The following is a 25,545-nucleotide window of genomic DNA, read 5'->3' as shown; positions in this document are numbered from 1 at the left end:
TGGCTCAAACATTTCCCCTTTCTTCCTTCTACTTTTTTCTGTCTCTATCTGCGTTTGTGTTTATCACATATGCATCCTAGCGTGGTCGCATCGCATATTCGTAGTTGTGAACCGGATTAGAGTTTAAGATTAATTAACTTCTACCTTTCTTGTTCAAATCTAAGGAAACCTGTCTGATTTTTTTGCCTTACAATTGGAGCAGCGAACAAGGATTCACTGAAGGGGGAGCTAAAATCACGGTGTTTCTAAAATTAAACCCCGTTACGGTTAAACCAGGCAAAGGCTGACAGGGAACCCCTAGACCCCTTCTCACCTGGTTGTAACAACACGTATATGCGCAGAACACAAATTAATGCAACACACGGAAACTCAAAGGACAGGGAAATCTAATAACGTCCTAGAGTCTAAACACCCTAGTTGCAAATTATAAAGGAAAAGGCTCTATGGTCATTCATTACATTATTTCTGCTATCAATAGTATGTTGGTTCCTCAATGACTAGCTGGTAAAGACAATACCCAAGCCAAGCAGATTAAAATATCCTGTTCTGTGCCTAATTAGGTGATCTCACTGTGGATGGCAATTTGGTTCAACAGTTGGTTTCTGCACCCTTTGTGGGGGGGGGGGGGGGGGGGGGGGGGGAATGGAGGGGGAAAAAAGTTAATGGGGCTCCTGTCACTAGTCACTATCCAATGACCCTTGCTGCAAAGCGCACAATTTCACAGACGTTGTATAAGGAAAGGATGGGGCTCAGTTGTAATGACTTCCTCCTTCCCTTCCCAACAGTCACTGTCTAAGACAAAAATTAAAAACAGGTTCTTAAATCAAGTACCAGAGGACCATTGGAACCATGGCCTAAATGAGTCAGTTTCTCAAGCAGGAAAGATTAGGTGAAAAAATAAAATTGGAAAATGTAGTGTGCTTTCTTTAGATATTTTGAATTATGGTGACTTTATAACCAACATTGATGAAATTCTGTTCTCATTAAGTGATTTTTAAAAATTAATGCACACCACTAAAAATGACAAGGATCAAAATCAGCTCCAAGTATGGTGGGTAAAATATGGTATACTTTTGAATTATTTATATTGTGAGCGGTATTTCATCTCTCTCTTCCCACACACAAGCAGGAAATGCTGAAAATAGAAGCAGCCGGAACAGAAAAAGATACGTTGACAAAGATTTAGAGACCCTTTGGCAGGACTCTTTTTCTCTTTTCAGATACTAGCATACCTAGTGGGTATTTTCAGCACTCTGTATACATTTCAGATTTGCAGTTTTATCCTTTTTTGTTTCTACTTATTTTTTTCCCAATGCGCCTTCCATGTATACTATAAAAATTCCATACCTTCTTTTTAATTTCCTCCTGTTCCTTTTTACTAAGGGTCCTCTTTGAGGCCGTCATTTTCTCAGTTCCGTAGGTTTTTTGTTAATCAGAATCACACTGAAGAAGAGAAAGCACAATTATCTTTGCAACTGATGACTAGCAGTAAACATTCAAAGCAATATCCTCTCAAATGTGAACTTTACAGAGAATTAAATGCAAATCATTTTGGCATTTAAAATTAGCAGAGAACACCTGAATAACATTAACACTATACAAATTAAAGGCATCACATAGCTTTGCAAGTTCCATACAACTAATCAGCTAGCAAAATAAAAACAGAAAATGCTGGAACTCCAGCAGCACCTGTTAAAAGACACAATAGGACAACTTTTGATAGAACCCCTTCGTCAGAATCCAGTTCAGACTAAAGGTCTACACCCGATATTTTCCTGTCTTATTTCTTTACAGATGCTGACAGGCATGCTGTATATTTCCAGCATTTATTTTTCCCAATTCATCTCCTACCAAAATTATTTCAGTGTATAGAAAGCAGCTTTTACAGCAACTTGGTTCAAAAGTAAAGTTACAGCAACACCAGGAAATATGATTAACAGCTGACAATCATCACTGGCCTATAGGCTTATTTAAAACTACTTTGTTTATAAAAACTCTTGCATTTGATAAAGTCTCATGTGCACCCCTTTACTCCCATTGATTATTTGGAGTAAACAATTGATTTATTATTTACCAATCCCAATTGGGATTTACCAATTCCAATTGGTAAATCATCCCAATCGATTATTTGGGGAATTAAAGTCCGCCAATACCACCAGTTGATAGCTCTTGCACGTCTCTGATTTCCCTGCAGATTTCCTCCACTATTCTCTCTCTCTCTCACAATTTGGATGCCATAGAATACCCCAGTAGCATCTTCATCCCCTTTTTGCATTTCAACTCTAACTAAATAGATACTATTTCTACCCCCTCAAGGACATCCTCTCTTTCCAACACCACAATGTCTTCCCTAATCAGTACTGCTAGCCCACCTTTTTTTTCCCCTTCATATTTAATAATTCATTAGAAAAAATGTCATATCAGAGGACTTAAGAAGGGAGATAAAAAGTGTTAAGGGAACTATAAACCAGTCAGTGGTAGGAAAAATAATGGAATCAGGAATCAAAGAAGGGATAAGTGGGGCATTTTCAGGTTGGCAAACTAACTAATGGAGTGCCACAGAGATCAGTGTTGCAGCCTCAACTATCAACAATCAATATTAATGACTTGGATGAATGGATTGAGTGTATTGTACCCAAATTTGCTAACGATACAAAGGATAGGTAGGAAAGCAAGCTGTGAGGAAGACACAGTCAGTAAAGTGATATAGATAAGTTAATGAGAAAAAATTTGGCAGATGGAGTATAATTTAGGAAAATGTGAGATCTACTTTGGCGGGAAGCCTTGGTTCAAACACGGACAAAAGAGTTGAACTCGAGGGGAGGTGAGAGTGACTGCCCTTGACATCAAGGCAACATTTGACCGAGTATGACATCAAGGAGCCCTAGTAAAACTGGAGTCAATGGGAATCAGGGGGCAAACACTCCACTGGTTAGAGTCATACCTAGCGCAAAGGAAGATGGTTGTGGTTGTTGAAGGCCAATCATCTCAGTCCCAGGACATCACTGCAGGAGTTCCTCAGGGTAGTGTCCTAGGCCCAACCATCTTCAGCTGCTTCATCAATGACTTTCCTTCAATCATAAGTCAGAAGTGGGGATGTTCGCTGATGATTGCACATTGCCCAGCGCCATTCGTGACTCCATAGATACTGAAGCAGTTCGTGTAGAAATGCAGCAAGACCTGGACAATATCCAGACTTGGGCTTATAAGTGGCAACTAACATTCATGTCACACAAGTGCCAAGCAATGACCATCTCCAACAAGAGAGAATCTAACCATCTCCCCTTGACATTCAACGGCATTACAACAACTGAATCCCCACTATCAACATCCTAGGGGTTACCATTGACCAGAAATTGAACTGGAGTAGCCATATAAACACTTTGGCTATAAGAGCAAGTCAGAGGCTTGGTATCCTGTGGCGAGGAACTCACCTTCTGACGCCCCAATGCCTGTCCACCATCTATAAGGCGCACATCAGGAGCGTGATGGAATACTCTCCACTTGCCTGGATGGGTGCAGCTCCAACAACACTCAAGAAGCTCAACACCATCCAGTACAAAGCAACCCGCTTGATTGGCACCCCATCTACAAACATTCACTCCCTTCACCACCTAAGCAGTGGCAGCAGTGAATACCATCTACAAGATGCACTGCAGCAACGCACCAAGGCTCCTTCGACAGCACCTTCCAAACCCGCGACCTCTACCACCTAGAAGGACAAGGGCAGCAAATGCATGGGACCACCACCACCTGCAAGTTCCCCTCCAAGTCACACACCATCCTGACTTGGAACAATATCACTGTTCCTTCACTATCGCTGAGTCAAAATCCTGGAACTCCCTAACAGCACTGTGGGCGTACCTACCCCACATGGACTGCAGCAGTTCAAGAAGGTAGCTTACTACCACCTTCACGAGGGCAATTAGGGATGGGCAATAAATGGTGGCCTTGTCAGCAACACTCATGAATAAAAAATAGAAAAAGCAGATTGTTTAAATGGACTGCAGTGGAGGGATCTGGGTGTCCTTGTACATGAATCATAAAAATTTGACATGCAGATACAGCAAGTAATTAGGAAGACAAATGGATTGTTGGCCTTTATTGCAAGGAGGAATGAAGTATACAAATCGGGAAGTCTTGCAACAACTGTACAGGGCATTGGCAAGACTGCACCTAGAGTACTGTGTACAGTTTTGGCCTCCTTACCAAATGAGGGATAGACTTTCATTGGAAGCAGTTTAAAGAAGGTTCACTTGGCTGATTCCTGGGATGAAGGGGTTGTATGAAGAAAGGATGAGCAGGATGGGCCTATTCTCATTGGAGTTTAGAAGAATGAGAGGCGGTCTTATGAAACCTTTAAGATTCTGAGGGGGCTTAACAGGGTAGATGCTGAGAGGATGTTTCCCTTCATGGGGGAATCTAGAACTATGGGGTACAGCTTAAAAGTAAGGAGACGCTTATTTAACATGGAGATGAGGAGGAATTTTTTCTCTCATAGGGTCATTAATCTTTGGAATTCTCTTCCCCAGAGAACAGTGGAGGCCGGGTCATTGAATATATTCAAGGCTGAGTTAGTCAGATTTTTGATTTACAAGGGAGTCATGGGTTATGGGCGCCAGCAGGAAAGTGGAGTTGGGGGCCAGCAGGAAAGTGGAGTTAAGGTCACAATCAAATCAGCCAAGATCGTATTGAATGGCAGAGCAGGCTCAAGGGGCTAACTCCTGCTCATATTTCTTATGATCCTTACTAAAGGAGAAAACAGAAAAATATCTAGAAACCAAAAATATATTAATCGTCAGCATGGATTTCAAAAGGGAAAGTCCTGTATGACCAACCTCAATGAACTCTTTGAAGATCTAACAGAGGACAGACAAATGTAATGCAATAGACTAAAGGTATATCCATTTCCAAAAAGCCTTTGATAAAATGATACATAGTAGACTAATGAACAAGGTGGAATCGGGATAAGTAGCAAAATGGACAGCTAGCTGGCTGCGAGACAAAAAGCAGTGTAGGGTAAAATGTAGCTATTCAGTGTAGCAAAATAAGGAAAGTGGGGTTCACAAGAACACAAGAAATATGAGTAGACCATATGGTCCATCAAGTTTGCTCCACCATTCAATATAATCATGGCTTCAAATCCACTTTCCTGCCCGCTCGCCATATCCCTAGATTCCAAGAGACCAAAAAGCTCTCTATCCCAGCCTTAAATATATTCAATGATGGAGCATCCACAACCCTCTGGGGTAGAGAATTCAAAAGATTCACAACCTTCTGAGTGAAGTAATTTCTCATCTCAGTCCTAAATGATTGGCCCCTTATCCCGATACTGGACACCCTCGTTTTAGATCCCCCGACCAGCAGAAACAATCTCTCAGCGTCCATCTTACCCACAAAGATCAGTGTTGGGACCATTGTTGTTCATAATTTATTTCATGATTTAGACTTTGGAATCAAAAACACAATTTCTAATTTTTCAGACACCATCAAATTGGGGTGGATAATCAATACTGAAGAGGACTGCAAATTATGAATGACACTAATAAATTTGCAGAATGGGCAAAGCATTGGCAAATGAATTTCAACTTGGATAAGTGGGAGCTACTACATGTCGGTAAGAAAACAAATTAGATGCTCACATGGAAAATAAGAATCTAAATGGGGTATTGAAGCAAAGAGGTGTGAGAGTACAAACACAAATCACTATTAATCAGGTAATTTTAAAAAAGCAAACCAAGCACAAGGGTTTCTTTCTAGACGAACAGAAAAGTAGAGAAATTATGCTAAATTTGAATCAAGTGTTGGTTAGAACACACTTGGAGTAGCATGTACAGTTTTGGCTACCATATCATTAAAAAAGACGTAGAGGCACTAGAGAGGGTGCAAAAAGACAAAGGATGATACCTGAAATGCATAGTTCGAGCTATCAGGAAAGGATGAACAGGCTGGGTCTCTTTTCTTTTGAAAGGGGAAGGCTGACAGCGACCTAATACAAGTCTTTAAAATTATAAAAAGTTTTTTTTCTACATAAAGTAGACACAAAGCGTTTCTCCACTTGTGGGGAGGAAAACTAGAGGCAATCAATATGAGATAATCATCACAAAAGCACATAGGGAATTCAGAAGAAACTTCCTACCCCAGAGAGTGGTGAGATGTGGAACTCACTACCACAGGGAGTAGTTAAGGCAAATAGTGTAGATGCATTTAAGGGGAGGCAAGATAAGCATAAGAGGGAGAAGGGAGCAGAGTGTTATGCTGATAAGTGTTGGATGAGGAAAGACAGGTTCGGGTGGAGAATAAATGCAGGCATGGACTGGTTGGGCCAATGGCCCATTTCTGTATTGTATATTCTATTCAATGTAAAGCTGTTTCCAAATAGGTTGCTGTGTTGCTGACATTACAACAGTGACTGCACTTCAAAACTGCTTCATTGTTTGTAAAGCATTTTGGGACATTCCGAGGTCATGGAAGTCACTATATTAGTATAAAGTTTTTTTTCTAAAACCCTTCAACCTAAAGATAAGCATGTTCTACCTTAAAGGTGTCCCAAATTTTGCTGGTTTTATCCCTCATATGCAACGAAGAAAACCTCCCAAGAACATTCAGCTCAAGTAGATTTAGAGTCTGACATGACAGGAAATTGAGCACACCACTAACTCCAATAGAGTGGCCAGATTATGCCCATCCAACACAAATTTGACAAACTCCACCTCACCCAGTTACACTGTAAGTTGCAATGGTACAAAAACACTGCAGTCTTGTGTATTGTAAATTGGACATTAAGACCTGAACTGACTGAAGCAAATATTGCCTTTCCACATTGGATTATGACTCCCTAAATTGCCTGCCTTTGGATGAAACCAGCAATGGCTGCTGCTAGCAGCAAGAGCAGAAAGCGATCTGTGACAAGTTCCATTTTTAGGCGTTTATTTTTCAACAGAATGATAGCGATATGCAGAAGACACGAATCAGTAAGGACCATTTACAGCAGCACATCTGCAAAATAACAGCCCCATCTCAAATCTGACTCCTACAATTTAAGATTACACCACTATTCAAAGATCAATGTTTCCTAATATCACTCCTGAAAGGTCTGGCTCTAAATTTTAGACTATGCCCCCTAGTCCTAGACTCCCCAACCCGGAGAAATAGTTTCTTCCTATCTGTTCCCCTTAATATCGTGAAACTTCGATTAAATTTTCCCATTAGCATCTAAATTCAAGGGAATACAACCAGAGGACAGAGCTGTAATGGGGCTGTAAATTAAAATGACCAGAAGTTCATACATCGTCCTCCATTACTGCCACCTCCAACTTGTTCCAAACACATCATCTCCTCCCTTCCCAGCATTCCAAAGGGACCATACCCTCCACATCACCCTCCTCAATCATCCCCTCCCCCAGCGTCTTCCCTTGCAAGTGCAGGAGATGCAACACCTGCCCTTTTGCGTCCTCTCTTCTCACTAACCAAACACTTCTTGCAGGTGAATCAGCGATTTACTTGTATTTACTTTATTTTAGTATACGGTATTCACTACTCACAATACAGTCTCCTCTACATCATGGAGAAAAAAAATGTAGATTGGGCAACCAATTTGCAGAACATCTCCATCAAGTACACAAGTGTGAAGCCGAGCTTCTGGTTGCCTGTCATTTTAATTCTCTGCCTGCCCACCTGCCACCCCCCCAGGCCTCCTATACCATTCCAATGAAACTCAAAACAGCCTTACGGACTCAACGCTATCTTTTTGGACAGCAGCTGTTGATGATGCTGCTTTTTCTATCTGCACTTCTTCGAGACCCATCTTTTGTTTCTTACTTGGCCCATTACAATCTCTTCTTGCCTTGCATCATCATCCGTTTTGTCATCTTCTTGATATATATTAATGACTTGGATGTGCAAGGCACAATTTCACAATTTGCAGATGAGAAAACTTGAGGAGGATAGTGATATACTTCAAAAGGACAAGACAGGCTGGTGGAATGGGCAGATGCATTGCTGATGAAATTTAACGCAGAGAAGTGCAACGTGACAGATTGGTAAGAAGAATGAGGAGAGGCGATAGAAACTAAAGGGTACAATTCTAAACGGGGTGCAGAAACAGTCACCTGGGGGTATATGTGTATAAATAGTTGACAGTGGCAGGGCAAGTTGAGAAAGTGGTTAAAAAGACTCTCAGGCTCCTGAGCTTTATAAATAGAGGCATAGAGTACAAAAGCAAGGAAATGATCAAACTTTAACTTTAAAAATATACTGATTAGACCTCAATGACTTATTTTTATATAGCGCCTTTAATTCGATAGCATCTCAAGGTGTTTCCCAGGAGCATTATAAACAAAAAAATGACACCAAGCCACAGAAGGAGATATTGTCAGATGAATAAAAGCTTGGTCAAAGAGCTGGAGGATTGGTGTCCAATTCTGGGCACCGCAGTTTAAGAAAGGCGTGAAAGCTTTACAGAGGGTGCAGAAAAGACTTACAAGAATGGTTCCAGGGATGAGAGACTTCAGACTTGAATAGACTGGAGATACTGAGGTTGTTTACCTTAGAGAAGGAAAAGAGGGGATAGGGGTACTCAAAATCATAAGGGATTCAGACAGTAGATCGAGAGAAACCGTTCCCATTAGCAGAAGGGTTGAGAAGCAGAGAACAGCGTTTTAAGATGATTTGCAAAAGACCCAACGGCAACATGAGGAAAGCGTTTTATGCAGTGGGTGTTGACAATCTGGAATACCCTGTCTAAAAGTTTGGTGAAGGCAGTTACAATTGTGGCTTTCAAAAGGGAATTGGATAAGTACATGAAGGAAAAAAATTTGCAGGGCTAAGGGACAACGGGCAGAGGACTGGAACTAGCTAAACTGCTCTAGCAGAGAGCTGACACAGACTTGACGGGCCGAATGGTTGCCTGTACAGTAACCATTCCACATTTCGATGATTTAATCTCCCCTGCCTTCCACCCTCACAGACCTTCCCTTTTGTTTGTCCCCCCCTTCCATACTTAGGTAGAACCTGATGTGCAACTTCATTTAGCTCTGACCTAAAGCCAAAAGGTCACTGACCTGAAAAGCAACTGTTCGCCTCTCCACAGATGCTGACAGACTGACTATTTCCAGCACTTCATTTTTATTATACATGAAACAACAATTTTGTGCCAATGTGAAGCTGATGCCACTTTGTATAGATGCTAACTTCAGTAACAAATTCAACTTGGATTCCTCACTCCTATCCCAAATGCATGGTTATGTCACCACATTCAACCTCCCCTTCTCTAATTTAAAATAGATCCAAGAAAAATTATATCAGAAGAATAGACTTAGGAGAGCTAGAAGGGGACATGAAAAAGTGTTGGCGGGTAGGATTAAGGAAAATCCCAAGGCGTTCTACACTTATCTGAGGAACAAGAGGATGGCCAGAGTGAGGGTAGGGCCGATCAGGGATAGTGGAGGGAACTTGTGCCTGGAGTCGGAGGAGGTAGGGGAGGTCCTAAATGATTACTTTGCTTCAGTATTCACGAGAGAGAGGGACCTGGTCATTTGTGAGGACAGCGTGCAACAGGCTGATATGCTCGAACAGGTTGAGGTTAAGAGGGAGGATGTGCTGGAAATTTTGAATGATATGAGGACAGATAAGTCCCCAGGGCCAGACGGGACATACCCAAGGATATTACGGGAAGCGAGGGAAGAGATTGCTGCGCCTTTGGCGATGACCTTTGCATCTTCACTGTCCACTGGAGTAGAACCGGATGATTGGAGGGTGGCAAATGTTGTTCCCTTGTTCAAGAAAGGAAATAGGGATAACCCTAGGAATTATAGACCAGTCAGTCTTACGTCGGTAGTGGGAAAATTATTGGAGAGGATTCTGAGAGACAGGATTTATGATTATTTGGAAAAGCATGGTTTGATTAGAGACAGTCAGCATGGCTTTGTGAGGGGCAGGTCATGCCTCACAAGCCTTATTGAATTCTTTGAAGATGTGACAAAACACATTGATGAAGGAAGAGCAGTGGATGTGGTGTATATGGATTTTAGCAAGGCGTTTGATAAGGTTCCCCATGGTAGGCTCATTCAGAAAGTAAGGAGGCATGGGATTCAGGGAAAGTTGGCTGTCTGGATTCAAAATTGGCTGGCCCATAGAAGTCAGAGGGTGGTAGTAGATAGAAAGTATTCAGCATGGAGCTCGGTGACCAGTGGAGTTCCACGAGGATCTGTTCTGGGACCTCTGCTCTTTGTGATTTTTAGAAATGACTTGGATGAGGAAGTGGAAAGCTGGGTTAGCAAGTTTGCCGATGACACGAAGGTCGCTGGAGTTGTAGATAGTGTGGAGGGCTGTTGTAGGTTGCAACGGGACATTGACAGGATGCAGAGCTGGGCTGAGAAGTGGCAGATGGAGTTCAACCTGGAAAAGTGTGAAGTGATTCATTTTGGAAGGTCGAATTTGAATGCGGAATACAGGCTTAAAGACAGGATTTCTGGTAGTGTGGAGGAACAGGGGGATCTTGGGGTCCATGTCCAAAGATCGCTCAAAGTTGCCACCCAAGTTGATAGGGTTGTTAAGAAGGCGTATGGGGTGTTGGCTTTCATTAACAGGGGGATTGAGCTTAAGAGCCGCGAGGTTATGCTGCAGCTCTATATGGCCCTGGTTCGACCACACTTGGAATATTGCGTTCAGTTCTGGTCGCCTCATTATTGGAAGGATGTGGAAGTTTTAGAGAGGGTGCAGAGGAGATTTACCAGGATGCTGCCTGGACTGGAGGGCATGTCCTACGAAGAAAGATTGAGGGAGCTAGGGCTTTTCTCATTGGAGCGAAGAAGGATGAGAGGTGACTTGAGAGAAGGGTACAAGATGATGAGAGGCATAGATAGAGTGGACAGTCAGAGACTTTTTCCCAGGGTGGAAAGGGCCATCACCAGGGGGCATAATTTTAAGGTGATTGGAGGAAGGTTTCGGGGAGATGTCAGAGGTAGGTTCTTTACACAGAGAGCGGTGGGTGCGTGGAATGCGCTGCCAGCGGTGGTAGTAGAAGCAGATACATTAGGGGCATTTAAGCGACTCTTGGATAGGTACATGGATGATAGTAGAATGAAGGGTAGGTAGTTAATTTGATCTTAGAGTAGGTTAAAGGATCGGCACAACATCGTGGGCCGAAGGGCCTGTACTGTGCTGTACTGTTCTATGTTCTAGAAGATGCGGCAATCTCAGTTACCCTCTTGCAGCACAACATGTCTATTATCACTGCAATCAGCAGAGTCTCCTAGACAGTACCAAATATTCCAATTCCTTTCAGGACAGGACCAGCACCTTTAGTTGGGACGGATGTCAACCTCAGTTTATATCAACAGTTGCTAAGGCGAATCAAATATTCTTCCCTCAGGGAACAGACCAATTTAGCTATCTTTTTAAATAGGTTTTACTCGAGAAAATCAAGATTGAAAGAAAAAGTGCAGAGGAATATTTTGAATATAAATCCAGCCCTCTTCAAGTGACATGCTCCTCTAACAGTCATTCATATTTTCCAAATGAACTATGAACATAGCCACTATCTAAGTAAGTTTGTTTTACTGTCAATGCTCTTTCTGGTGAGGGGAATCCGAAGGTTTATCCTTTCAGATGAGCTTATTCAGATGTGTGTCAACTTCACTCCTGCCCACAACCCTGTCTATATTTCAATTAGATTAACAACAAAGTCTAAGGTATTGACCGACCTGCAGTCAAAAAATATTTCAACTGAATACTGCATCAAAAGGTCACCAAGACATAGAAGAATATTTAATAAAAAGTATGGTCAATGTGATATTACAATCTCAAAGCCAAGAAGATTGCTGCTCCACTGGACTGTGTTGGTACCATTCCACCACCACAGTAAAGAATGACCATGCCAGTTTAATTTTAAAAAGTACCATATTTTAATAACAATCACATCCCTAAACATATTATTTTAAAATGTACAGTCAACTGAAAACTGATATTTACAAGGAGGCCTTATATTAGCACTACAGAGCATATCATTCAGTATATTTAATATACTATATAGGAAAACTCACAAGCCATGTTTCAATACTGTGCCAATATACTTCTTGTGATAACTGAATTCATCTCAAGTTAGTCCCAAATAACACTATGAATAATGACAGCTGTAACTATGAGTACTTTACTCTGGTGCTATGAAACTGAAAGTGCTCTCTCTTCAAGTATAACCCAAATTTGGAAGGAAAATCTCTGCTACTGTAGAAACAAAATGAAGACAGGAATATACAAGATCAAAAAATATTATTTCAATTCACCTGGCCAGCCCCAAGAGTTCAAAGACAGAATAAAAGTTTTACTAGCTAAATCCCTCATTCGATTTCTTGCCAAATGCCTGTCGAACACCCCTCTTAAAAATTACCCGCTAAGCAGTCAATTCCAAATAATAACCAGCCTATGGCTGAGTTATATTTTATGTCCATTTGCCTCTATCGTACTAAGCTTCAACCCATGGCCCCTCGTTGCTGTTCAGTGTGACAGTCAACAGTTTCTCATGGCTCACTTAAGAATTATGAATTCCTTAATAAGATGCCATCGCAATCTTCTTTTGCACATTCAAACTCAGCTTCTGTAGTTTTGTGCACCTCACATATCTGATGCCAGGTATCCGACAGCTGGGCCTTTGCTGCATTTGTTTCAATGCCATGTTCTTTCTGTAATATCGCAATTCAAACTGCACCCGACAGCTTAAGTTTTATTTTGAACAGTTCACCTGGACACAGTAGAAAACTTCCTGACTACCACTGCACTTTACGACAATGCTACAGACTAAATTTGTAGTTCAAGTTATTTGGTCAGGTCCTTTAACATAAATAACTCATGCTAACATCCAGGGGCTAATCCATATACTTTGTCCTTTCAATTCTGAAATCTGCATCCCCATACAAAAAGTCTCCTCTGACAACTCTAATAGTCCTGGATAAAAACAATTCAATTCCTTAGGCATGTGAATCTATTCCATAAAACTGGAAGAAAAATCAATGGACCAGTTTTATCCAGAAAACTCATAGTATGAACTGTTATGAACACTGGAAATGTCATACTCGTGTTGCAAGGGTTCCCTTTGAAGTTTGAGGTCCATACAACAGTCAACGGATCTTAACTCATATTCCATGAAAGTTATGATCCTTTTCTTAAGCAATACTAAAGTCTACATATGCTTTATTAGCAGTTGGCAAGTATGATTCCTGACAAACTCAAAAGAATTAGAAATTCTACAGAAACAAAAAGGTACCATTGCACGAATAAAATCCTGTTAAAAATTCTCCAACAAGTGCAATAATGATTGATCTAAGATTTAACAAGACTGGAGACAGAGCGAGAGAGAGAGGAGCACGGCGGGAGTGGAGGTTTAAAAAGCGCACCAAAAGCCCAGAGTCGGAGACTGGAGACCGAGAGAGAGAGGGGAGCACGACAGGAGTGGAGCAGGGCAAAAAGAAAAATTGTGCGGCGTCACAATCGAGAGAGAGAGCAGGGAAACAGAGTGCTGCCCAGGTGATTATACAGGTAAGCTTTTAAATTAATTTAAAACAAACATAGCATCAAACATCACAGGCAAGGAAGTAGGTGATTGGTTTGGGAAGTAGCTACCTGTTTGGTGAGTATCTGGTAAATGATTAAGGACCACTCTAATCCTCACGTTTAAAATAGTAAAGGAACTAGTGGTAAGCTAAATATATGTATATAAAAGAGAATAAACAATTGAATAAAATAATTAGTTAATTAAAACACATTAAGGATGGCAGGACAGGTGATGTGTCATGGCTGCAGCATATGGGAGCTCCTGGATGCTAGTGTGATCCAGGGCAAACACGTCTATAGTGAGTGTGGCTCAAAGAGCTTCGGCTCAGTCATTGAATTGGAGTCTGAGCTTTAAACACTGACAATTCAGGGAGGGGGAAAGTTACCTGGACATTTGGTACCAGGAGGCGGTAACACCCGAGGATAGGGTCTTCTGATTTGGCCAGTGGTCAGGGACAGGAGAGCGTGGCTGCAGCTGAGGCAGGTAAGGGGATCCAGAGGGCAGGAGTGCAGGAGCCTGAGCCTTTGCGATTGTCCAATAGGTTTGAGGTTCTTTCAGCTTGTTTGGATGAGAGTGGGGGCTGCAGGGTGGATGAACAACTTGACCATAGCACCATGGTACAGGAAGCCATTCAAGTGCAGGGAGAAAAAAGGAATTTAGTGGAATTCACGGAGAAGACTCGGAGGGCGGAGTTCCAGACTGGCAAGTATTAAAAAAAACTTACCTCTGGTAAAATAAAAATGAAAAGTGACGTCACGGGAAAGCTGTGACCTGATTGGCTGATAGGGAATTTGAACTGAATTTGAAAATAAAACATTGGTAAAAATTGATTAAAACCCTAATTAACTAATTGATAAGTAGAGTAACTAAACCAGAGGGAGGAGATTACTATATTTAGTTAGCATTTAATATTTATAGTAGGAATCTAGCACTAGGGACCATGTAGTTAATTATAACAATTTAGTAAGGATTTAATAAGTATTTATTTTTATTAATTAGTGCTAGAAATGTCAGTTAGAGACGTGAAGTGCTTCACCTGTGAGATGTGGGAGGTCAGTGATGCTTCCAGCATTCCGGACGACAACATCTGCAGGAAGTGTACCCAGTTGCAGCTCCTCACAGACCGCATGGATCAGGTGGAGCGGCAACTGGATGCACTTAGGAGCATGCAGGTGGCAGAGAGTGTCATAGACAGGAGTTTTAGAGAAGTGGTTATACCCAAAGTGCAGGCAGATAGATGGGTGACCGCGAGAAGGGGCAGGCAGTCAGTGCAGGAATCCCCTGTGGCTATCCCCCTCTCGAACAAGTATACCGTTTTGGATACTGTTGGGGGGGATGGCCTATCAGGGGAAAACAGGAGCAGCCAGAGCAGTGGCACCACGGCTGGCACTGTTGTTCAGCAGGGAGGGACAAAGCAAAGAGCAATAGTTATAGGGGACTCTATAGTCAGAGGCACAGATAGGCGTTTCTGTGGACGTGAAAGAGACTCCAGGATGGTATGTTGCCTCCCTGGTGCCAGGGTCAAGGGTGTCTCTGAACGGACAGGGGGCATTCTGAAGGGGGAGGGCGAAGAGCCAGACGTTGTGGTACACATCGGCACCAACGACATAGGCAGGAAGAGTGATGAGGTCCTGCAGGGGGAGTTTAGGGAGTTAGGTAGAAAGTTAAAAGTCAGGACCTCTAGGGTTGTAATCTCGGGATTACTCCCTGTGCCACATGCCAGTGAGGCTAGAAATAGGAAGATAGTGCAGCTAAACACGTGGCTGAACAGCTGGTGTAGAAGGGAGGGTTTCAGATATCTGGACCATTGGGATCTCTTCAGGGACAGATGGGACCTGTACAAGAAGGACGGGTTGCATCTAAACTGGAGGGGCACAAATATCCTGGCTGTGAGGTTTGCTAGCGTTTCTCGGGAGGGTTTAAACTAGTGTGGCAGGGGGGTGGGAACCAGAGCAGTAGGACAGCAAGTGAAATAAGTGAGGGGGAACTAGTAAATAAGGCCAGTAAGACTAACAGGAAGAGCAGGCAGGGAGATGTTGCGGAGCACAGCGGGACTGGTGGTCTGAAGTGCATTTGTTTCAATGCAAGAAGTATAACAGGTAAGGCAGATGAACTTAGATTAGTACTTGGAACTATGATGCTGTTGCTATTACAGAGACTTGGTTGAGGGAAGGACAGGATTGGCAGCTAAATGTTCCAGGCTTCAGAAGCTTCAGGCGGGATAGATGGGGATGTAAAAGGGGTGGGGGAGTTGCATAACTGGTTAAGTAGAATATCACAGCTTTACTGCGGGAGGACACCTCGGAGGGGTCATGCAGCGAGGCAATATGGGTGGAGCTCAGGAATAGGAAGGGTGCAGTCACGATGTTGGGGGTTTACTGCAGGCCTCCCAACAGCCAGCGGGAGGTAGAGGAGCAGATATGTAGACAGATTTTGGAAAGATGTAAAGGTAACAGTGTTGTAGTGGTGGGTGATTTTAACTTCCCCTATATTGACTGGGACTCACTTAGTGCTAAGGGCTTGGATGGGGCAGAATTTGTAAGGAGCATCCAGGAGGGCTTCTTGCAACAATACGTAGATAGTCCAACTCGGGATGGGGCCGTACTGGACCTGGTATTGGGGAATGAACCTGGCCAGGTGGTCGAAGTTTCAGTAGGGGAGCATTCCGGGAACAGTGACCATAATTCCATAAGTTTTAAGGTACTTGTGGATAAGGATAAGAGTAGTCCTCGGGTGAAGGTGCTAAATTGGGGGAAAGCTGATTATAACAATATTAGGCAGGAACTGAAGAATTTAGATTGGGGGCGGCTGTTTGAGGGTCAATCAACATCTGACATGTGGGAGTCTTTCAAACGTCAGTTGATTAGAATCCAGGACCAGCATGTTCCTGTGAGGAAGAAGGATAAGTCTGGCAAGTTTCGGGAACCTTGGATAACGCGGGATATTGTGAGCCTCGTCAAAAAGAAAAAGGAAGCATTCATAAGGGCTGGAAGGCTAGGAACAGACGAATCCCTTGAGGAATATAAAAACAGTAGGAAGGAACTTAAGCAAGGAGTCAGGAGGGCTAAAAGGGGTTATGAGAAGTCATTGGCAAACAGGATTAAGGAAAATCCCAAGGCTTTTTATACGTATATAAAGAGCAAGTGGGTAACCAGGGAAAGGGTTGGCCCACTCAAGGACAGAGAAGGGAATCTATGTGCGGAGCCAGAGGAAATGGGCGAGGTACTAAATGAGTACTTTAAATGAGTATTCACCAAGGAGAAGGACTTGGTGGATGATGAGCCTAGGGAAGGGAGTGTAGATAGTCTCAGTCATCTCATTATCAAAAAAGGAGGTGGTGTTGGGTGTTTTGCAAAGCATTAAGGTAGATAAGTCCCCAGGGCCTGATGGGATCTACCCCAGAATACTGAGGGATGCAAGGGAAGAAATTGCTGGGGCCTTGACAGAAATCTTTGCATCCTCACTGGCTACAGGTGAGGTCCCAGAGGATTGGAGAATAGCCAATGTTGTTCCTTTGTTTAAGAAGGGTGGCAAGGATAATCCAGGAAATTATAGGCCGGTGAGCCTTAAATCAGTGGTAGGGAAATTATTAGAGAGGATTCTTCGGGACAGGATTTACTCCCATTTGGAAACAAACAAACTTATTAGCGAGAGGCAGCATGGTTTTGTGAAGGGGAGGTCGTGTCTCACTAATTTGATTGAATTTTTTGAGGAAGTGACGAAGATGATTGATGAAGGAAGGACAGTGAATGTTATCTATATGGGACTTCAGCAAAGCCTTTGACAAGGTCCCACATGGCAGACTGATACAAAAGGTGAAGTCACATGGGATCAGAGGGGAGCTGGCAAGATGGATACGGAACTGGCTCAGTCATAGAAGACAGAGGGTAGCAGTGGAAGGGTGCTTTTCTGAATGGAGGGATGTGACTGTGGTGTTCCACAGGGATCAGTGCCGGGACCTTTGCTGTTTGTAGTATACATAAATGATTTGGAGGAAAATGTAGCTGGTCTGATTAGTAAGTTTGTGGACGACACAAAGGTTGGTGGAGTTGCAGACAGTGATGAGGATTGTCAGAGGATACAGCAGGATATAGATCGGTTGGAGACTTGGGCGGAGAAATGGCAGATGGAGTTTAATCTGGACAAATGTGAGGTAATGCATTTTGGAAGGTCTAATGCAGGTGGGAAGTATACAGTAAATGGCAGAACCCTGAGGAGTATTGACAGGCAGAGAGATCTGGGCGTACAGGTCCACAGGTCACAAAGTGGCAACGCAGGTGGATAAGGTAGTCAAGAAGGCATACGGCATGCTTGCCTTCATCAGTCGGGGCATAGGGTATAAAAATTGGCAAGTCATGCTGCAGCTGTACAGAACCTTAGTTAGGCCACACTTAGAATATTGCGTGCAATTCTGGTCGCCACACTACCAGAAGGACGTGGAAGCTTTGGAGAGGTTTACCAGGATGTTGCCAGATCTGGAGGGCATTAGCTATGAGGAGAGGTTGGATAAACTCAGATTGTTTTCACTGGAACGACGGAGGTGGAGGGCCGACATGATAGAGGTTTACAAAGTTATAAGCGGCATGGACAGAGTGGACAGTCAGAAGCTTTTTCCCAGAGTGGAAGTGCCAGTTACTAGGGGACATAGGTTTAAGGTGAGAGGGGCAATGTTTAGAGGGGATGTGCGAGGCAAGTTCTTTACACAGAGCGTGGTGAGTGCCTGGAACTTGTTGCCGGGCGGGGTGGTGGAAGCAGGTATAGAGATGTTTAAGAGGCATCTTGACAAATACATGAATAGGATGGGAATAGAGGGATACGGACCCCGGAAGTGCAGAATGTTTTAGTTTTGGCAGGCATCAAGATCGTCGCAGGCTTGGAGGGCCGAATGGCCTGTTCCTGTGCTGTTCTTTGTTCTTGTTCGGTAGTGGGGGACAGTATAGTTAGGGGGATTGACACTGTTCTCTGCAGCAAAGAGCGAGAGTCTGGACGGCTGTGTTGCCTGCCTGGTGCCAGGGTTCGGGACATCTGCTCAGGGCTGGAGAAGAACTTACAGTGGGAGGGGGAGGATCCTGTCGTTGTGATCCATGTAGGTACCAATGACATAGGCAGGACAAGGAAATAGGTTCTGCATAGTCAGTATGAGGAAACAGGCACCAAATTAAGCTGAATCTCAAAAGGTAATAATCTCTGGATTATTACTTGAGTCACGTGCAAACTGGCATAGGGCAAATAAGATTAGAGAAATTAATGCATGGCTTAAAGACTGGTGTGGTAGAAGTGGGTTCCGGTTCGTGGGGCACTGGCACCAGCACTGGGGAAAGTGGTGGCTGTACCGTTGGGATGGTCTCCACCTGAACCATGCTGGGGCCAGTGTTCTAGCGAGCCATATAACTAGGGAAGTAGAGAGGGTTTGAAACTGAATAGTGAGTGCGAGAGATCAAATTTGGGAAGATGTGGTAAATCAAGCAGTAGGGACAAGAGAGTAAGCTATTAGTATGGGAAATGAAATCCAAGAGTAAATAAATAGATAAGGCTAGAGATTACAAAAGTAATAAAAGGACAAAACTAAAGGCTCTGTATCTGAATGCACGTGGCATTTGAAACAAAACAGATGAACAGAGAGCACAAATAGAAATAAGTACGATCTGATAGCCATTAGAGAGACATGGATACAGGACGACACAGATTAGGACCTGAATATTGAAGAGTATATGGCTTTTAGGAAGGACAGGAAGCTATGAAAAGGTAGCTCTGTTAATTAATGATGGTATTAGCGCAATAGAGAGGGATGACCCAAGTTCAGGAGACTAGGATATAGAAGCAGTTTGGGTAGAGATAAGAAATCAAAGGCAAGAAATCACTTGCGGGAGTGGTGTACAGGCCACCTAACATTAACCACACTGTAGGACGGGGTATAAAAGAAACAAACAATGGCAGCATGTCAGAAAGGTACAACGATAATTATGGAGGATTTTAACCTATATATAGACTGGAAAAATCAGATGGGCAGATGTAGCCTAGATGAGGAGTATACAGAATGTTTTCGGGATAATTTCTTGGAACAATACGTATTTCAGCCAACCAGACAGCAGGCTATACAAGACCTGGTATTGTCCAGTAACGAGATAGGAATAATTAATGACCTTATTTAAGGCGCCCCTAGGTAGCAGCGATCATAATATGATTGAACTTTACATTCAGGTTGAGGGAGAGTAGAGTGGATCCAAGACATGTATTTTAAACATAAATAAGGACAATTATGAGGGCATAAAAGCAGAACTAGCTAAAGTGAACTGGCAAATCAGGTTAAGGGATAGGTCAACAGAGATGCAGTGGCAGACATTTAAGGGGCTATAGAAACATTTAAATGAGAAAGAAAAATTCCAAGGGTGGGACCCGCCATCTGTGGTTAACTAATACAGCAAAAGATAGCATCAAACTTAAAGAAAAAGCCTATAATTGCACAAAGATGGGAGGCAGGTCAGAAGATTGGAAAGAATATGAAAAACAGCAAAGAATGACTACACAATTGATGAGGAAGGTAAAGTTAGAGTACGAGAGAAAGCTAGCTAGAAATATAAAGACAGATAGTAAGAGTTTCTGTAGACATTTTTAAAAAAGTTAAAAATTGAGCTTTGGTCCTATAAAAAGTGAGTCTGGGAAATTAATAATGGATAATAAGGAGATGGCAGATGAATTGAACAGATATTTTACCTTGGTCTTCACTATTGAGGATACAAGTAACATCCCAAAATTAGCTGTAAGTCAGGAAATGGGAGGGAGGAATTCAAGAAAATTACAATCACCAGGAAAGTGGTATTCAATAAATTGTTGGAGCTGCGGGCTAACAAGTCCCCGGGTCCTGATGGGCTTCATCCTCGGGTGTTAAAAGAAGTGGCTAGTGGGAAAGTTGATGAGTTAGTTTTAATTTTCCAAAATTCCTTACTTTCGGGGAAGGTTCCATTAGATTGCAAAATAGCGAATGTAACTCCTTTATTTAAAAAGGGATGGAGACAGAAAGCAGGAAACTACAGGCCAGTTAGCTTAACATCGGTCTTAGGGAAAATGTTAGAAGCTATTATTAAAGACAGTATAGCACGGCATTTAGAAAAATTCAAGCTAATCAGGCAGAGTCAACATGGTTTTGTGAAAGAGAAATCATGTTTAACCAATTTATTGGAGTTCTTTGAGGGAGTTTACATGTGTGTGGATAAAGGGAAACCAGTGGCTGTATTGTACTTAATTTCCAGAAGGTATTTGATAAGGTGCCACATCAAAGGTTACTGCAGAAAATAAAAGCTCATGGTGTAGGCGGTAACATATTGGCATGGATAGAAGATTGGCTAGCTAACAGGAAACAGAAAGTGGGTAGAAATGGGTCATTTTCAGTTGGCAAGATGTAACGACTGGCGTGCCATAGGGATCTGTGCTGGGGCCTCAACTTTTTACAATTTATATAAATGACTTAGATGAAGGGACCAAAGGTATGATTGCTAAATTTGCTGATGACACAAAGATAGATAGGAAAGTAACTTGTGAAGAGGACATATGGGGGCTACAAAGGGATATGGATAGGTTAAGTGAGTGGGCAAAGACCTGGCAAATGGAGTATAATGTGGGAGAATGTGAAATTGTCCACTTTGGCAGAAAGAATAAAAAAGCATATTATCTAAATGGTGAGAGATTGCAGAGCTCTGAGATGCAGAGGGATCTGGGTGTCCTAGTACATGAATCGCAAAAGGTTAGTATGCAGGTACAGCACATAATTAGGAAAGCTGATAGAATGTTAATATTGATCGCGAGGGGAATTGAATACAAAGTAGGGAGGTTATGCTTCAGCTATACAAAACATTGGTGAGACCACATCTGGAGTACTGTGTACAGTACTGGTCTCCTTATTTAAGGAAGGATGTAAATGCGTTGGAGGCAGTACAGAGAACGTTTATTAGACTAATACTGGAATGGGCGGGCTGTCTTACGAGGAAAGATTGGACAGACTAGGCTTGTATCTGCTGGAATTTGGAAAAGCAAGAGGCGACTTGACTGAAACATACAAGATCCTGAGGGGTCTTGACAGGGTGGATGTGGAAAGGATGTTTCCCCCTTGTGGGAGAATCTAGAACTAGGGGTCACTATTCAAAAAGGGGCGTCACTCACTAAGACAGAGATGAGGAGAAATTTTTTCTCTAAGGGGGTCGTGAGTCTTTGGAATTCTCTTCCTCAAAAGGTGGTGGAAGCAGAGTCTTTGAATATTTTTAAGGCAGAGGTAGTTGGATTCTTGATAAACAAGGGGGTGGAAGGTTATCAGGTGTAAGTGGAAATATGGAGTAATCAGCTCAGTCGTAAACTTATTGAGTGGTGGAGCAGGCTCGAAGGGCCGAGTGGCCTACTCCTGCTCCTAATTCATATGTTTGTATGTATTAAATTGACTGAAGCACAAGCAGCTCAAACATCTCTCCATCATTCACTGTACCTTCAGAATATGGACTGTACACAAGGCTTTTTAATTCGTGACAATATTTCCACAATAAACGAGGTACTAAACCTTCTCATGAATCTCAGTATAGATTTTCATCATGCTGAACTCAAGGCTGGTTGTAGCTTCCAATTTAGTATAAAAGTTTGTAAAATAAACAATATTAAAAACAGGCATATACACAAATATAAAAGCAAAACACACCCACAACTTTTACTTCAGAAGCAAATGTTTCTCCACACCGGCGCATATATTGATCATCAAAACATGTTTTATGGTATGTAAGACAAGATGCAATCTGAGTTCAAGGTGGTTATCTGATCAGCTATTCAGATATTTATGAACTATTGAAGACTTAAGGTTAGGGTTCACAATGGTATCTAACCTCAATTCAAGTATATCCCCAAGCATCCAAATATTAAACTAACGCAAATACAAGGACTACTCAGTACATTGCTGATCAAGGTACTCGAAGAAAAATTGCTTATGAAAAAGTAACTACAGCACACGACAATGATAAATCAATCAAAAATTGGATATTTTCCTAAACACTATTCAAAGAATTGTTCAAATATCCATGGATGACATTTCTATTGAAAATTACCTGCAATTTTCATGAAAGTTTAAAACTTGCCATATGAAAAAAATAGTACATGCCTGTTTGTATAACACACAAGTCCTTGTAACTTTGGAGTTGGACAACTCAGCAATGCATCATTTGTACCTGTGGAAATAAATCAAACATTTAACACAACCTTGCCCACAATCAGTTTTCTAATTAATTGAACAATCTTAATCCACATCATGTACTAGCACATTGCAGAATGATGGGATGTAGCACCTTCCTTCCACAATTCTTCCCAAAATTACTGAGCTCCTAAATTTAGCCAGATCTGATTAGGTAGGTCAAGCAGAGGCAACAAACTGGAGAAATTGGGAAGTAAAATTAACTAGCTTTCAATTTACTTTGAAAAATGTATTGATGTTTAGCAAATCTGAAACACTTTTTTCAATAAAGCCTATCACATCACTAAATCATCAAGCACAAGACAAGAAAATAGATTTTCTCAAAAAAAATAGATTTCACAAAACATATACTAAAATTTAAGGTAACATTGTTGAGTCGAGCTTAAATTGCATCAAAATGACTGACATTCCACAACAGCAACACCTGAGACACTTAAAATAAGATTCATCTATGGAATATTCTATCCTCTTCCTTTCCAAAAGTTGTCCAGCTTTTCAATCAGGAAAAAGCCCAATGACATAAAACAGCACCCATTTCCACCTGTCTACAAAATTAGCCCGAAGTGAACCCTCAGTTATATCCCGAGAACTGTACTTTTAAAAAGTATTTCAAAATAATGATTTTTACTTTTGAGCATTTGCTTAGTTTAAAAAACATATTCATTGTGGAGAATGCGCTCTTGGAGCTTAACGTTTATTTTTGGCGCTTTAAACAAACATGCTCTTAAGTGTGACAGTTACAGAGGTGACTGAAGCATTGCAGTAGGCCTGAGTTTGGCGATCCACATCCTCCTGGGTTGTGCGAGATGGATGCGGATAGTTGCGCTTTGATTAAATTCCCATCTCGGGTAAAAACACCAAACAACAAAGAAACACAATATTTTACAAATCAAGACTTTAAAGCCGCAGCTTCGGCAGGATACGGCACCGTGGCGCTGTCCTATGACTAAAAGACGCCGGTAGGAACGGTGCCCTCTGCCCCCAACCCCGGCAAGGAGCTGCCGTCCTCCCCTCCTCTCGGCCCATGCCTCAGGCCTCCTCGCGTGTACTCGGGCTCTTAGGCCCGGAACTCGCCGCGACCCTTCCAAAACAAGATTATAAGGCAACGTCAGCCCTGGGCTGCGATGAATTAGCCGACTCCCCAGCCGCGCCCGCCGCCTCTCGCTTACCTTGCGACCGCTGTACACACCATGTTTCCCCAAGCACCGCACTGTTTTGTCCGCCATTTTCCTTCCTCACGAGTTAATCGAGCGCCGAGTTGGGACATGGATCGATGAACGGGGGGGGTGGGGGGCGGGGCGAGCCAGTCACGCAGGTCACGTGACGTTACTACTTGCTGGGGCAGGTAAATAAGAGAAAGTCATACGTTTGGCAAACCAGTTTGTAACATGTCACTTTACAGGGGGAGATCACCTTCCATATGGATTGGAGATATGCTCTTAAAGCTGTCACTTATACTTGCAATATTGAGAAAATTCCAGAATTTTGATTATGCCTCTCTATCATATCCTCCAGAAAAACAAAGTTTCTGAACTTTCATTTAGTGACTCCACACAGCAGCATAGCCAGAAACTCACCGTGTGTAAATTTTTGGCGGCAAAAATGCATGCCCTGTTATTCCAGTTGAGATTATCCTCTGAAGTTCTTGGGTCATTGACTGAAGACGTTTATACCTCTCAATGTGGACGAGGCTGGATTGGAGAACTCAATCCAAACTGCGCTGATTACTCCATAAGGAAATACAGGACAGTATGCCAAGCTCCATGCAGTAATTTAGGCCATTGACTATTCTGCTCTAACTCACTCAAATTGGCTACAATAAGCTGTCCACATATGTCACAACAACAAGGTAAACACAGTCTATAGTTTAGGATAGGGTGACTCAACATATGAGAGAGAGCCGACATGGATATGTAAAGGATAGGTCATGGCTGAAAATCTGATCGAATTTTTTGAAGAAATGACTAAAAGTAGTGGACAAGGGAATGTGTATGGATTCGATGGGCTTCCAAAAGTCAGTTAATAATGTTGCTCAACCGGTGAGCAAAGTCCAGCTCAACTGAATGCTGCATGACAGAGTGCTTAACTTGGGGAATTTGTTAAGTGAGGGAACTCAGTGCAGTAAGGGAGGAGGTGTTATTCTGGTCTTTTACAGAACAACGGGTGATCGAAGAGAGTGAGCAGGAGACAGCGAGACCTGAGAGCTGAAGCCCAGAGGCATTAATTAGGTGAGAAGATAGGTGATTGGTTGGTGAGTTGTAAAGATATTGTTACATAGAACATAGAACAGTCCAGCACAGTACAGGCCCTTCGGCCCACGATGTTGTGGCGACCCTTTAACCTACTCTAAGATCAAACTACCTACAGACCCTTCATTCTACTATCATCCATGTACATATCCAAGAGTCGCTTAAATGTCCCTAATATATCTGCTTCTACTACCACCGCTGGCAGTGCATTCCACGCACCCACCACTCTGTGTAAAGAACCTACCTCTGACATCTCCCCGAAACCTTCCTCCAATCACCTTAAAATTATGCCCCCTGGTGATAGCCCTTTCCTCCCTGGGAAAAAGTCTCTGGCTATCCACTCTATCTATGCCTCTCATCATCTTGTACAGCTCTATCAAGTCACCTCTCATCCTTCTTCGCTCCAATGAGAAAAGCCCCAGCTCCCTCAACCTTTCTTCATAAAACATGCCCTCCAGTCCAGGCAGCATCCTGGTAAATCTCCTCTGCACCCTCTCTGAAGCTTCCACATCCTTCCTATAATG

At 42.5% G+C, this 25,545-nt stretch overlaps 1 protein-coding gene across 2 annotated transcripts in view; it reads right to left on the bottom strand.

Moving 5' to 3' along the window:
• The window catches only part of u2surp (U2 snRNP-associated SURP domain containing), a 105,407-nt gene extending 81,365 nt beyond the window's left edge, over nucleotides 1–24,042 (bottom strand). For both annotated transcript variants that reach the window (XM_068042589.1, XM_068042590.1), the window contains exons 1-3: nucleotides 23,942–24,042; nucleotides 22,683–22,749; nucleotides 1,348–1,443 (exon numbers count right to left, since the gene is read on the bottom strand). In XM_068042589.1, coding sequence (XP_067898690.1) covers nucleotides 1,348–1,404 — 57 coding nt within the window. In that variant the 5' untranslated portion in view covers nucleotides 1,405–1,443; nucleotides 22,683–22,749; nucleotides 23,942–24,042. The remainder of the gene's footprint in view (nucleotides 1–1,347; nucleotides 1,444–22,682; nucleotides 22,750–23,941) is intronic.
• Between the last annotated feature and the right edge of the window lie 1,503 nt (nucleotides 24,043–25,545).

This window comes from Heterodontus francisci, chromosome 11, assembly GCF_036365525.1.
Source record: "Heterodontus francisci isolate sHetFra1 chromosome 11, sHetFra1.hap1, whole genome shotgun sequence".
Taxonomy (NCBI): Eukaryota; Metazoa; Chordata; class Chondrichthyes; order Heterodontiformes; family Heterodontidae; genus Heterodontus; species Heterodontus francisci.
The sequence above is the reverse complement of the archived record's forward strand: the minus strand, read 5'-3'. Positions and strand labels throughout refer to the sequence as shown.